The sequence below is a fragment of the Lepidochelys olivacea genome (genome assembly GCF_965140295.1).
Source record: "Lepidochelys olivacea isolate rLepOli2 genome assembly, chromosome: 18".
In the NCBI taxonomy this organism is placed as follows: Eukaryota; Metazoa; Chordata; order Testudines; family Cheloniidae; genus Lepidochelys; species Lepidochelys olivacea.
Genome location: NC_140428.1, coordinates 20510881 through 20523909, shown reverse-complemented (window position 1 = coordinate 20523909; position 13029 = coordinate 20510881). Strand labels below are relative to the sequence as shown.

The window sequence follows — 13029 nt, the reverse complement described above, 5'->3', positions numbered from 1 at the left end:
GGCTGTTTAATAGGGGCTCAGGGATATGTTAATACATTTTTATTTTTCCTTATATTGGGCCTGATTCTGAAAGCAATTAAATGAAAAGGAAAAACAATTCTCATGGCAGCCAAGGGGGTTTGGATCAGGCCCGTAACATTTGTTTTCTCAAACTGCTCTTTAATTGCAATCGTTGCAAAAAGGAGTATCACAGATGTTTTTCCTTCCTACTTTTAAAACCCAGGAGGGAATCCTGCTTATGAGTAATATGGAGTTATTGGCTCTTTGGTCAGCCCTTAGAGCCAAACCACCTTTGCAAAATGAAGGTTTGCTGCTGCACAAGGACTCTCTCTTCGGCATCTGTTCACAAGCCTCAGCCCTACAGGCAGTAAGCAAAGAAAAGCCTTCTTGCGTTAAAGGTCAATGGCGGGACCTGAGCTACAGCTAGTAGCTTTAAGGAAGGAGGAGGAAAGTGAGCATTGCAGTAGCACCTAAAGGCCACAAATGTGAGGAGGGAACCTACTGTGCTAGGTGCTGTGCAAACACAGTAAGAGTCAATCCCTGCCCTGAAGAGTTTGCGTTCTAAAGAAAGAAACGAAGTGACTTGGCCAACGTTACTCAGCAGATTGGTGGCAGAGCCAGGATTAGACCCCAAGTATCGAAGTCCAACACACTAGCCACTGTGGGCCATGCTACCGCTCTAGTCGCACCTGCACAATCCCAATCAAACAGGCTTTCAGCAACACAGGTTTGTGATAAACATTTAGGGCCAAATTCTTCCAGCACTGTGCACTGAAGTCACCACAGCTACCTGAGTGTCATGGAGGCTAGAAATTTGGTCCTAAAATATTTTCCCCTACCCTTGTTGCTGAAGGCTTGGGTGTCTGCATTAGGTTAGCAGGACCAAGAGAAGGTTGGGCACTGGCTATCCCTTCAGTCGGAGACTATTCTTTCAAGAGCTAAAGGCAGCTTGACCACCAGTCCCCAGCCTTGGACTGACCTTGTCTTGTTCTCCTACAGCTGCACATTGTCCATTACAACTCCGGTAACTACTCCAGTTTTGAAGAAGCAAAAGACAAGCTGAACGGGCTGGCAGTGCTTGCTTTCCTCTATGTGGTAGGTTGTAGCTCTACAGGGAGAGGGAACAGGTTGGCGAGTGGGTATGGGACATTATTATTTGTTCTGCAGTAGCATGTAGCAGGCCTAACTGAAGTGTATTTGTTGGAATTGTAGGTGGTCACTTTAAGAACAAGGTTAAGAACTAGCTTGCAGGCTAGGGGGCTCTGATCAGAGTCAATCTGGAAAGAACCAGCTTAAAGCTAGGTGGGGTGAGTTGTGCCCCTCTGCCTTAGGGAGCAAGCCTGTTCTCTCCCCATTTTTGGGTGCTTTTGTTATTCTGAATGCTAAGGAATAAAGCAGTGTGACACTGCAGCCTTCCAACGGGCGTATTTATGTTTCTATCTAATTGCTGCATGCATGCTATGAACACAACACCAAACAAGAGCAGAGCCCCATTGCGCGAGGCACTGTACGAACACATAGTAAGAGACAGCCCCTGCCCTAGCAGATTGAACAGACATGGGAATACAGGGGCACAGGGAGGTGAAAGGACATGTCCAAGGGTATGTAGCAGTTAGATGGAGCTTGTGGGCGGGGAGAGAAATCCAGATCTCCCGCCCTAGTCCAGGGCACTATCTTCTGGACCACAATGGTGGTGGAAGGTGCTTGCTATAGACTATTCCTTTTGCTTGCTGTAGGTTATTGGCTTTTCAAGGGTCACCCACGGCAGAACACTGCTGAGATGGGTCATCACCCCTCAACTCATTCAGTGGTAGAAGGCTGACCACCAGGTCACAGTTTTGCCAGAAGGGCTTTTGTGAAGGATGGGAACAGACATTAAGAGTTACCTTCCACGGGACATGCCATGGTTGTTTTTTTGAACTATTTGGGAGCCAGGGTTAGACGGTCACTGAGCACAGGAGGGGGCTAGAGGCTCCTGAGATGGGGGTGAACCCCAGCAGAAGCAAAGAAATCCATCGCCCCATCCTCTAGCGCACCATGAGCGCCACAGCAAAAAGCACAGTGGCGCAGGGGCAGCTCTGCAGCACCCAACACAAAGGAGCACCCATTGGAATGGTCACCACAACAGAGTTCGCCTGCCTGGTAACAGAAATAACCTGATCCGAGTCCTTGCAGAGACCCTGCTTCATGCTTGGAAATATTTCCAGAGTAAGATTTTTGTGGGAGTTCCGTGCATTTGAAAGGTTTTGGAATGGAATCTATTCAGGCCCAGAACACAGATGGTAGGTTCTGCTCCCCCGCTCCCAGCACCTCTTTCCCCGGTCTGGGCAGAGCCCTGTTTGGAATGAGAGAAGAATTCATTCCCATGGCCCATTCAGTCATTGGCCTCTCTGCTGAGACTGCCTGTGGCCAGAACACCCTTTCCCTCGCTCCACCTCATGGCAGTGGGTGGCCCTGCAGACACCCCACCTTCAATTCCCCCCTGGGTCTTCCAGGAGCTTTCCATAGTCCAGGCTACCTAAAGCAAAACTTCCCTTCAGGGTAGGGTTGCCAACTTTCTAATCACACAAAACCAAACACACTAGGTATGTCCCCGAGGCCGCTCCAGCCCCTTCCCTGAGGCCCCCACCCCCCTGCTCATTACCTTTCCCCTCTGTGACTCACTCTCCTCCACCCTCACTCACTTTCACTGGGCTGGGGTGCAGGATCTGGGCTGGGGCTAGGGATGAGGGGTTTAGGGTGCAGGAGGGGGGGCTCCAGGTTGGAGCCAAGGGTTTCAGAGTGTGGGAGGGGGCTATGGGTTGAGGCAGGGAGTTGGAGTGCAGAGGGGTGAGGGCTCTGGGCTGGGGCCAGGGATGAGGGGCTTGGGGGAGGGCTCAGGGGGTTACCTCAGGCGGATCCCGGTCAGCACCACAGCAGGGCTAAGGCAGGCTCCCTGCCAGCCCTGGCTCCACCCCAGAAGCAGGTCTGGCTCCTGTGTGGGGGGAGGGCAGGTAGAAGGCTCTATACACTGCTCTCACGTTCAGGCATCACCCCCCCAGCTCCAATTGGCCACAGTTCCCAGCCCATGGGAGTGCCACTCTGAGCAAAGGTTCTGGAGGCAGCATACAGAGCCCCATGGACACCACATCTACAAGCTGGACCCATTGACCGCTTCCAGGGCACAGCCCAGTGCCAAGAGAGGTAGGGACTAGCCTAGCTTAGCCCTGCAGCACCAAAAACCAGACACCTGGCAACCCCTACTTCAGGGGGTGGGGTGACTTTTTTTTTTTTTTTTTTTTTTTTTTAAATCTTTCCATGCAATTTCTAGGAGCCTTCCAGGCCCAAACCCTTCCCTCTTAGCTAGGGGATCACACAGCCCTCTTTCCAGGGCTCACACAATGCTTCTCCCCAGCCCTTTTAAGTTTTCCATCACCAGTTTCACCTAGGTGAGTCAATAAAGTCTTTAAAAAAAAAACAAAAAAACAACCCCCCAAAAAACCCGAAACCTTCCAAACACCAGCCCTCTCTCCAAGACCCCTTGTGGGGGTATCATGCAATCTTCTACCCCACCTTGGAAACCAGCTGGCAAAGAGTCTTCCCTAGCTACTTCAGAAGGTTTCACAACAACCACCATGCACCTCTAACTCAGTCTTTTGCCTCACCCAAAGTCTCTCTGCCCCCCCGACTCTTGCTTATCTATCCCCTACCTGATTGGTGGGTCATGTGATCCACCAGTCACATGACCTTCATTTTCCCCGCCTGGGGAGAAGAGCGGGCTGTATTACAGGTGGGGCTGACACTCAGCTTTTCTCTGCGGGCCAGATAGCCACTGATGCTGCCAGGCAAGTTGACCAGTTATTGGCAGTGGTTTTTGTGATGTAGACACGTGCCCACTGGAACTGGGCAGAGACCCACTAAAGTCATGTCACACAGGCTACCAAACAACCCCTAAGTGGCCCCTGTGGACGAATCTGAACCAGCCACGTTAAAGGTGAAGTCTTCATAGTCTATCACCAATCCCCAGAGCCATCCCTTCCAGTCCCTTTATTAATTTAAATTTGCTTTTTCCCCCATTGTAAAAAATCTCAGCTCCATTTTTTCCCCCTGAAGACCTTGAGCCCACAATACCCCCAGCTTGAAAGTGACCCCTGGATTCTCACGGAATGACAGCCAGTCACTCCCTCCCTGGTCACAGCAGCAGTTCTATGCAAAAAAAAGCTTATGCCTCTCTTTCCTTTGTTCAGCGTGTTTGCATTGCACGGGGAAAGCATTAGTGCATCTACCCCCCAGTCCTCTCTCCAGCACATTACTGGAGCAGCCAGGGGCGGATCTTTCCCTGCTCAGAGTGTCGCAGCTCCTCCCTGGCCCAGGCTTCTAGGCTAGAGTAGCTTATCCCACCTGCCTGTAGCACATGGCTGGTGGACGTGCCTAATGGGGTGCTCCTTCAGCCTTTGTATTGCACACAGTGACCCCTTTGGAACGTGGCTCCGGGGAATGCCTGGGATTAGCACTCCCTGTGCCGCCCTCTCATGCACTGCCCTCTCCCCATGTCACAGAACCACACTGGTTCCACTGCAGACTGGGTCCGACTCCTTTGCCTGCACTGGGTGATGAATATATTTTTTCTCTTATGGCCTCCTCTCGTTGCCAGGGGGGAGGAGAGAGGTGAAACTTGCCTGTGGACAATGATGCGGCTCAGCCTTTCATTGTCCTTGGAGTGGTCCTGTCCCCAGCTGCGATTATTTTGAAGGCCCAGGCTCCTGTGTCCAACAGCTCCCTTCTGGCAAGTGCATGGGCTCTGTACTACAGGCAGCTCCCGCTGGTACAAAGAGGAAGAGTCTGAGATCAGAGCTGTCTAAGGGAGGGTGTCCTAGCCCAGGAGTGGGGGGAAGGTGAGCTGATACCCCTACCACTCAACCCACACCCTCACAGACTGAGTTGAACAACCCCATAGTACGAGCCCTGGGGGAAAGCTACAAAGTGGCAGATGTTAGTAGGTAAAGCAAGAGCCCCGTAGGCACATGGATGTGAGAGAGGGAAGGTGGAGCAGCATCGAGGCAGACAGAGTAGAAGAAGCAGTTCTGGATGAATGACGGAAAAGAAACATTGTGGGTAAATAATAATAGGGAGGAGGCATGCTCATTTAGAGAATGGGCCTGGGATACAGGAGAGCTGGGCTCAACTCCCAGGCCAGCTTTGCCACAAACTCACTGTGTGACCCTGGGCAAGTCACTTAGCCTCAGATCCTCAATGGCATTTAGACTCCTAGCTTCCCTTGAAATCAGCTGCCTGGGCCTCAGACTCCTCATCCTTCAGTTCCCCATCTGTAACTTGGGCCCAATAACAACACTCCCTTTCTCCTACCTGTTGTCTCCCTTGTCTGTTTAGACATCAAGTGCTTTGTGGCAGGGAGAGTCTCCTGCTAGATGTATACACAGCACCTAGCACCATGGGGCACCAGGGGGGCTGGAACAATTTTTATAGTGGGGGTACTGAGACCCATTGACCCAAACTGTAAACCCAGTCTATACTAGAAACCATTTCAAGTTGGGGGTGCTGCAGCACACCCCCCCCCCGCATCCATTGTTCCAGCACCCATATGGGGCACCCCTCTGAGTTGGGGCCTCTAGGTGTTATTGTAATAAGAAGAAATTATAACAGAATAACTATTTGATGGGGGGCAGGGAAGCTCAAATTAGTGACCGATCTTCTGCCTCGGGAGTGCTGTGACTGGCTTTAGGTCATGGACGTGGCTGAATGTCTGTGTGTTCACTGACCTTACTAACTGGACTCAGAGGTCTGGCTCTCTGATGGGAAAGGGTCACCCCTCCCCTCTCTTCTCTGGCTCTGGGAAGCACCACTCAGCTGCCCACTGCCAGCACCAGAGCATTGTTCGCCTCCTCCAGGCTCCAGCCTCGTGAGAGCTCTGTGCTCATTTCAAAGGCCTGAGCGCTGCTTCGTGTTGACAAAAGCTGCAGACAGGGATCTGCGGTCCTAGCAAGAGATGATTTGACATGGCAGTTGAGATCCCATTGTGGTGCGATAAAGAGAGGCATAACTTCGCTCCGTTCCAGAGCGCCTGCTGACGAGAAGCTTTCAGGCACTGAAAAAGGGCATCTCCCTCTCTTCCTCATGCTTCGCAGTTCATGAGAGGCAATGATCAGAGGCTGAGGGGATCAAGACTCCTGGATTCTCCTCCCAGCTGTGGGAGGGAAGTGGTGTCTAGTGGTTAGAGGAGGAGGGACTGCATCTGGATTTCTGGGTTCTGTTTCTAGCACTGGGAGAACAGTGTGGTCTAGTGGTTAGCGCAGTTGGGCCGGGGGCCAGGACTCATGAGTTCTACTCTCAGTTCATGCATTGAGTTTAGGTGAGTCATTTAGGGCCAAAAAGGTATAGGATCTTAGGCCCAAATTTTCAGGATGTGGTTGCTTAACATTGGGCATCTAACTCACTACTGAGACACTTCCTGAGTCATAACTAGCTTGATTGTCAGAGGTGCTGAGCACCCACACATCTTATGGAAGGCAGTGGACTCTGACAATCAAGTCAGTTGTTCAGATACCTAAATACAGACTTTGGTGCCCAACTTTATGCTCCCAAAGTTTGAAAATGTCAGCCTTAGCATCTCCATGCCACAGTTTCCCCCACCTAACACAAAAGAACACTAGGATGCTTTAGTGTGTATGTAAGAGGAGGACACGGGGAGGAGCCCTTCACCCTCTAACCCTGCAGCACTCTTGTGCAATTCAGTGCAGGCTTCTATCTTTCGGATCCATAATGACAAGTGTGGTGATTACTCATGAAAATATCCAATCCCTTAAGAAATCCAGCTCCAGTATTTGGCTGTGTGAGCTCCTGCCTCAGTGAATCTCACATGCTGAACTGAGCTAGAGCTGGTGCTAGTTTGACTTTTACACATTTTATTCAGCAAGCCCTGTTCTCCTTCTAGGATGGGAATTTTGAGAACACCTACTACAGTGAATTCATTTCGAACCTGGCCAAAATCAGGTTTGCTGGTAAGTCCCTGGCACCCCTCTCCATTCTTGTTGCCCAAAAAGTCAGTACTTGTAAGTGCTGGGTACGCCTGGACCTAAAGGAGACAGCCCAAGGGGAGAGATGGCAGGGCGGGTGAGCTCAACAGGAAGATCCATTTCATTCTCATGGATAAGGCCAGATAGATCTTGGCCTGGTTGATGAATGGTATGGGAGACTGGGGTTATTATTTACCTGGTTTTAAGGTGCAGTGGCCACTTCAAGGTCAGATGTCCCATGAGCCAGAGGTCACATAAAGCTATCAGAACTTAACATGCTCTTCCTCGTCATGCATGACAGGACCCAGGTCTGTGACTCAGCCAGAGGGTCCCAGCTGATGGGGACTTTCCCTTTCAGTTGTAATTTACCAGTCTTACAGATGCCCCATGCTCATTGGGTTCCATGTGCGTTGCTGGACGCTGCAGTTGTTACTGGGAGAAGCAGGGGAGGCTAGTAGGCAGCTTGCTGCATTTTTTTAAAAACAAATTCTATATCAAGTTACAGTTAAATAACTAGGTTACTTCAGCCATACCCCACTGCACACCCCTGCAGTTTCTCTCCTTCCCCACACATGCAGAAAACAGGGGTGCTGATTGCAGAATCATCCTTCCATTCTTAAGCAAGCCATGGCATCCTGTTAAAGGGAGGGACTTCTCCCTGCCTCCACCAGAGCTTGCTACATCAGAAAAAACAGTCTCACTAAATAAGTAAATAAATAAATAAATGAAAAGTCTACAGCAACTCAGTATTAACACAATACGCTGGGCTATTGGTTTGGGGCTGCCCTGGGATTTCCTGAGCTGATTCCCATGGACAGGTGAACTCACCTGTGTAATCAGGTCTTTCTCGCGAACACCAAACTGGTTCTCAAGCCACAAAACCCACCCTTGCATTATGTGTAGGGCAAATTCCATAGGGACCTTGGAAGGTCCAGAATCATAAAAAATAGTCTTCTTAATAATACCTGGCCCTTATATAAAGTGATTTTTATTTTCAAAGTGCCTAGAGCAGGAAAAGAGCTATTAAATCAGCTTATCAAGTATGGATATTGTTATTTATCTCTATTCTAGTTGCACATATAGACTCCAGCCTCACTATGCAAGGTGCTGTAGACTAGAGTTGGTAGAAAATTTTCATCGAAACAAGTTTCCATCATAACGTGTCCTTTCAACAAAACTGAACCAGTTGGGTGAAAGTGTGTAGCCATTTTGATGAAATTTAATTTAAAAAAATTGGACAAAACCTATTTTAAAAACATCTTTTTTCAACATTTTCAGAACCATTTTGACTATTTTTGTTGTGAAAAATAAAAAATATAAAAGGGTGAAAAATCTAAACCGATCATTTTGCATTTATTGAAATGAAAAGTGTCGAAGGACCTGAAATTAATTTTAGTTTTTTGGGAGGTCATTTCTTGAAAAAATGTCTACATTTTCATCTTGATTTAGGATGAAGATTTTTTTTAAAAATCTGAGAATTTTTCTCAGGACAGAAAATCTGTTTGCAGTCAGCTCTCGTACAGCCGTAACAAAAAGACAGTCCCTGCCCATCTGCCTTTGCTTGGCTCAGTCACTGGCCTAGTTCCTGGTGAATTTGGGAAGAGATTTGTCAAGTGTCTGGCCATAGCTGCCAGGACCAGTCCTCTGCTTTCCTCTCCAGGGTCATTATATAGCTGTGTTTTGTTGCCTTTTTAGGGAAGTCAACCAAGCTCAGTTCACTGGATGTCCAAGCCATGCTGCCTGAAAACCTCTCACACTTCTACAGGTATCACGGCTCACTGACCACACCGCCATGCTCAGAGAGTGTGATCTGGACAGTTTTTGACTCTCCCATCATCCTGTCACACACACAGGTAAGGCCCCCTCTGCTGCTTGCCAGATGTGACAGCCTCTCCTCCTTCCAGGCAGCCTTTCTTTAATTGTCTCCACACCTCCACTCTCCATTGTCTGGTGCTTTCGAGGGGGCTGGGGCAATTATTTGCAGTGTTGTAGGGCCATGTGGAGGTGTGTGTGTCTATGTGGCATTTTGTAAAGGAATGAAGTCGCAGAGAAGCACAAAGTTGTAGTGATGTCTTGACATAATAGTGCTCAGTCCTTCTCTAAGGCCTTCCATCCAGGAAAGTCACAGTGCTTTACAGACAGGAATGAATGTAGCTTCCCTTTATGCAAGGCAGGTCAATAACATTATCCCATTTTACAGCTGGGGAAACTGAGGCACAGCTGTTAAGTAACTTGCCCAAGACCACACTGTTAATCTTTGGTACCTCCTGATTCCCAGTCCCCTGCTCTCGTCACTAGTTGTAGCTCTTTCCTGATGTAGGGGGATGTTTTTCATTCTTTCCCACTCTCCTGTGTTCTTGGGAAGAGTAAGGTGTTACCCCGCTCTGTCCCTTTTCTGGCTGCACAGGAAACTGGGCCTGGATCCAAGCAGTGCTGGGCCATTGCCTTAGGTGCGTTCGCCATGCTGCAGTACTCTGACCAGCGCTCCAATTGCTTTGCCTGGCACTCACACGTGAGACTCTATGACAGACACAGGTGGCTGATCATTGGCTTACAGATTCAGGGTGATGGATGCTCAGCCAGTCACACTGCTTGACAGAGGCAGTGTGGTCCAGTGGTTTGAGCATACTGCTGGGAGCCAGGAGCTCCCACATTCTAATCCTGGTCTTGACAGTAACTCAGCGTGACAATACTTACCTGCCTCGTGGGGTGTAGTGAGAATAATATTTGCCAGGCCTTCAAGGGTCCAGTCCCTGATCTGCCACTGACTCCCTGGATGACCTTCACCTCTCTGTGCCTCGGTTTCCTACGCCAGCAGCTCTCAACCTTTCCAGACTACGGAACCCCTTTCAGGAGTCTGTTTTGTCTCACGTACTCCCAAGTTTCGCCTCACTTAAAAGCTACTTGCTTACAAAATCAGACCTAAAAATACAAAAGTGTCACAGCCACACTGTTACTGAAAAAATGCTCACTTTCTCATTTTTATCATATAATTATAAAATAAATCAAATGGAATATAAATATTGTACTTACCTTTCAGTGTATAGTATGTAGAGCCGTATAACCAAGTCATTGTCTGTATGAAATTGTAATTTGTACTGACTTTGCTAGTGCTTTCTATATAGTTGTAAAACTAGGCAGATATCTAGATGAGTTGATGTACCCCCTGGATGACCTCTGTGTACCCCTGGTGGAGAACCCCTGTCCTAGGCCATCCAATGGGTATAGAAAACATTAACCATGACTGTTTGAGAGCGCGTCTGTGTGAAGATCCATCTATTTGCAGAGCACTCTGGGTGACGTGATATGCTGTAGTGCAAATTATTGGTGTTTGGCTGAACATGTCTAACAATCGTTGTAATTGAAGGAGGCGGAGAAGCTTCTCTGATTTATTATTTATAAATGGGCACAAAAAGAAACCTAGTATGAAAGTGTCATTAATTATACGACCATGACTGTCCCTGTTGGAATTAGAGGTGCTGGCTCGTATTCTCTCGTCTGCTGCTTAGACATCCACACTCAGCACAAGCCAGACTGCTAATTCAAAGGGTTTATAGTCTGAGGTTATTGAATCTCTAAACTCTCTAGGCCAAATTCAGCCTTGGCATAAACAGGTGCGTCTCCACCCAGAGCGACTCTCTGCCTTTCCCCCAGCCAAACTCGCGGTGCAAGAGTGGCAGCTGCAGCCACATCTTGCAGCCATGGTGGTTTAAGTTAAAATCTCTGTCAAGCAGAGCATAGCTGATGTCTGGTAAGCAGCAGCAAAACCCCCTGCTTAGTTAAATGCAACAGGGCCAGAACCCAACAAAAATAAAAACAGCAAGGAAGACCAGCCAGAACCAACCAGCAAAACTGCTGAGGCAGAGTCTTTGCGGATTACAAAGCCAGGAGCATAACGAACTCACCCACCAGCAGGCCCTTGGGACCAGATTAAAGATAATTACAGAACAATAATTGTTGTTTTTAGAAAAGCGACTCCCTCGTTTATATTGGCCTTGTGTGAATGGAGGCGTTATTTCAGCTAGGGGCCAGTGCAGGTTTTGTCTGCATGCCAGATGAACATTGGTCTAGACTCCAGGCTAGGCATTAAGCTGTGCTGATGACTCCACTCTGGACACAAAGGGGAGCTGTTGATGAGTGATTACAGGTGTCTCCTGTACCCCCAAGAGTGATCAAAACCTTTCAGGAAGGACGGGACTCTGTCCTCTTGTCTAGATCTGCCAGGGCATTTAGCATAGGGCAGAGACCCAGCATAAGCAACATCAATAAACTGAGAACACCAAGGAGCTTTAAATGATGAATTATTTTCCTTAGGTAAATAATGTGTGTAACCTTCTCTTTAAGACACAGCAGAGATAGGAATGGGGTGTGTGTGATTGAGGTGAATTTGCATCTAAACAAGGGGCTGTGCATTCTAATGTGGCGGGGGGGGGGGGAACAGTTCAAAGGCCCCCTGGCAGTTGTTGTTAAGCAAAATAATAGGACTCTATTGCAAAATCCCCATTACATGCATAGTTGTCAGAACAACTTCCTCTTCCACTTAGTCCAGCCATTGCCCCTGAGCCTGACAGGTGCCGTGTTCCTGTTCTACTCCTGTGTGTCCCTCAGTTCTGACATTGCAACACCCTGATTCTGGGCCTCTACACACTGCTGCTGGGAATGAGCCTCCCCACCCGGGGAGCAGACACATGCTAGTGGGGCATGAGGTAGTGCACTAAAAATAGCCATGGGGGTGTTGCAGCAGGTGCAGGAGAGCAGGCTATCAAGCCCAACTGACCCCATGGGTCTGAGCCTGAGTCTGCACCCGAGCTGCACTGTCCACCCTGTGATTTTTATAGCGCGCTAGCTGGAGTCAAGCTGGCGTGAATCTGTCGAGCTGGGTGGGGAGGCTTACTTCCAGTGACAGTGTAGACATAGCCTACCTAGCTCTGCCACTGTAAGGACTCATGAGACATGATCTGCAGCTACCCCGCTCTCGGTCTGGCGAGGGGTGTTTTCTCTTTCAAAGAGCTAGCCACCCATTTCCCCCTCCGTAACAAGCCCATGTTGCTTAAAGATCAAGCTGCTGGAGAATACCTTGCTGGACTGGCAGAACAACACCCTGAGGAATGACTATCGCCACGCTCAGCCTCTCAACGACAGAGTGGTGGAATCATCTTTCAAAGCCAAAGGCGCCAAAGGTAAGAGGGGGGGCTGGGACTGGGTGCCTGGGGTAGGACACAGCATCACAGGGGTGGCTCCAGGTGGGGCACAGGCCTGCAGGTAAGGAATGAGAAACCATTCGAAGTGAGTTTCATTTGCAATCAGTTAAGCAGAGAACCCACGACCTTCACACTCAAGTAGGGGTTAACGGTACCCTCGGACTATGGGTAAGGAAAGGTGCAGGGGTGTATTGTGTCCAAGTGCCATGACAGCTCTAATATCTACTAGCAGAAACAACATGATCTATCTAAGGTACTTATATGGCTCCTATTACTGTAGTATCCAAGCGCTTCACAATCTTTAACAGATTTATCCTCACAAGCGCTGTGTGAACTAGGGAAATATTATCCCCAATTTAGAGACGGAGCTGAAGCACACAGACTAAATGACTTTCCCAAGGTGTCAGTGTCTGTCTGTGGCAGAGCAGGAAATTGAGTCCCCGGCTAGCGCCTTACCTAGTAAACCATCCTTCCTCATCACAGGCAAGGATAAGCATAGCCATCACAGCATCACTGACTGAGCGCCCACAATCAAGGGCTTTTTTTTTTTTTGAGAGAGAGAGAGCGAGCGAGTGCGAGCTTTTTGCGTATTGAGCCCCTTGCAACATGAACTGTCTGCCAGTGCAACTGAAGTGAGTGCCAGTGCTAGCAGAGGGTGCCTGGAAAGGATACCTGGGTTTGTGAGAATTTGGAGGCGGTATGATGCATCACCACTTGTTGCGCAAGACCCAGTGTGTTTGCTGTAGCATAGGTTTGGACCTTTGTCCCAGCACCTTTGACCCCAGTGGGAAGAACATTAGCAATAAACTAACAGG

General features: G+C 48.9%; 1 protein-coding gene across 1 annotated transcript in view; it reads left to right on the top strand.

Moving 5' to 3' along the window:
- CA6 (carbonic anhydrase 6) overlaps window positions 1-13029 on the top strand; it is a 40716-nt gene that overhangs the window by 22123 nt on the left and 5564 nt on the right. The window contains exons 5-8 of the mRNA XM_084651608.1: window positions 1000-1095; window positions 6932-6998; window positions 8709-8866; window positions 12070-12193. Of these exons, the coding sequence (XP_084507734.1) occupies window positions 1000-1095; window positions 6932-6998; window positions 8709-8866; window positions 12070-12193 (445 nt within the window). The remainder of the gene's footprint in view (window positions 1-999; window positions 1096-6931; window positions 6999-8708; window positions 8867-12069; window positions 12194-13029) is intronic.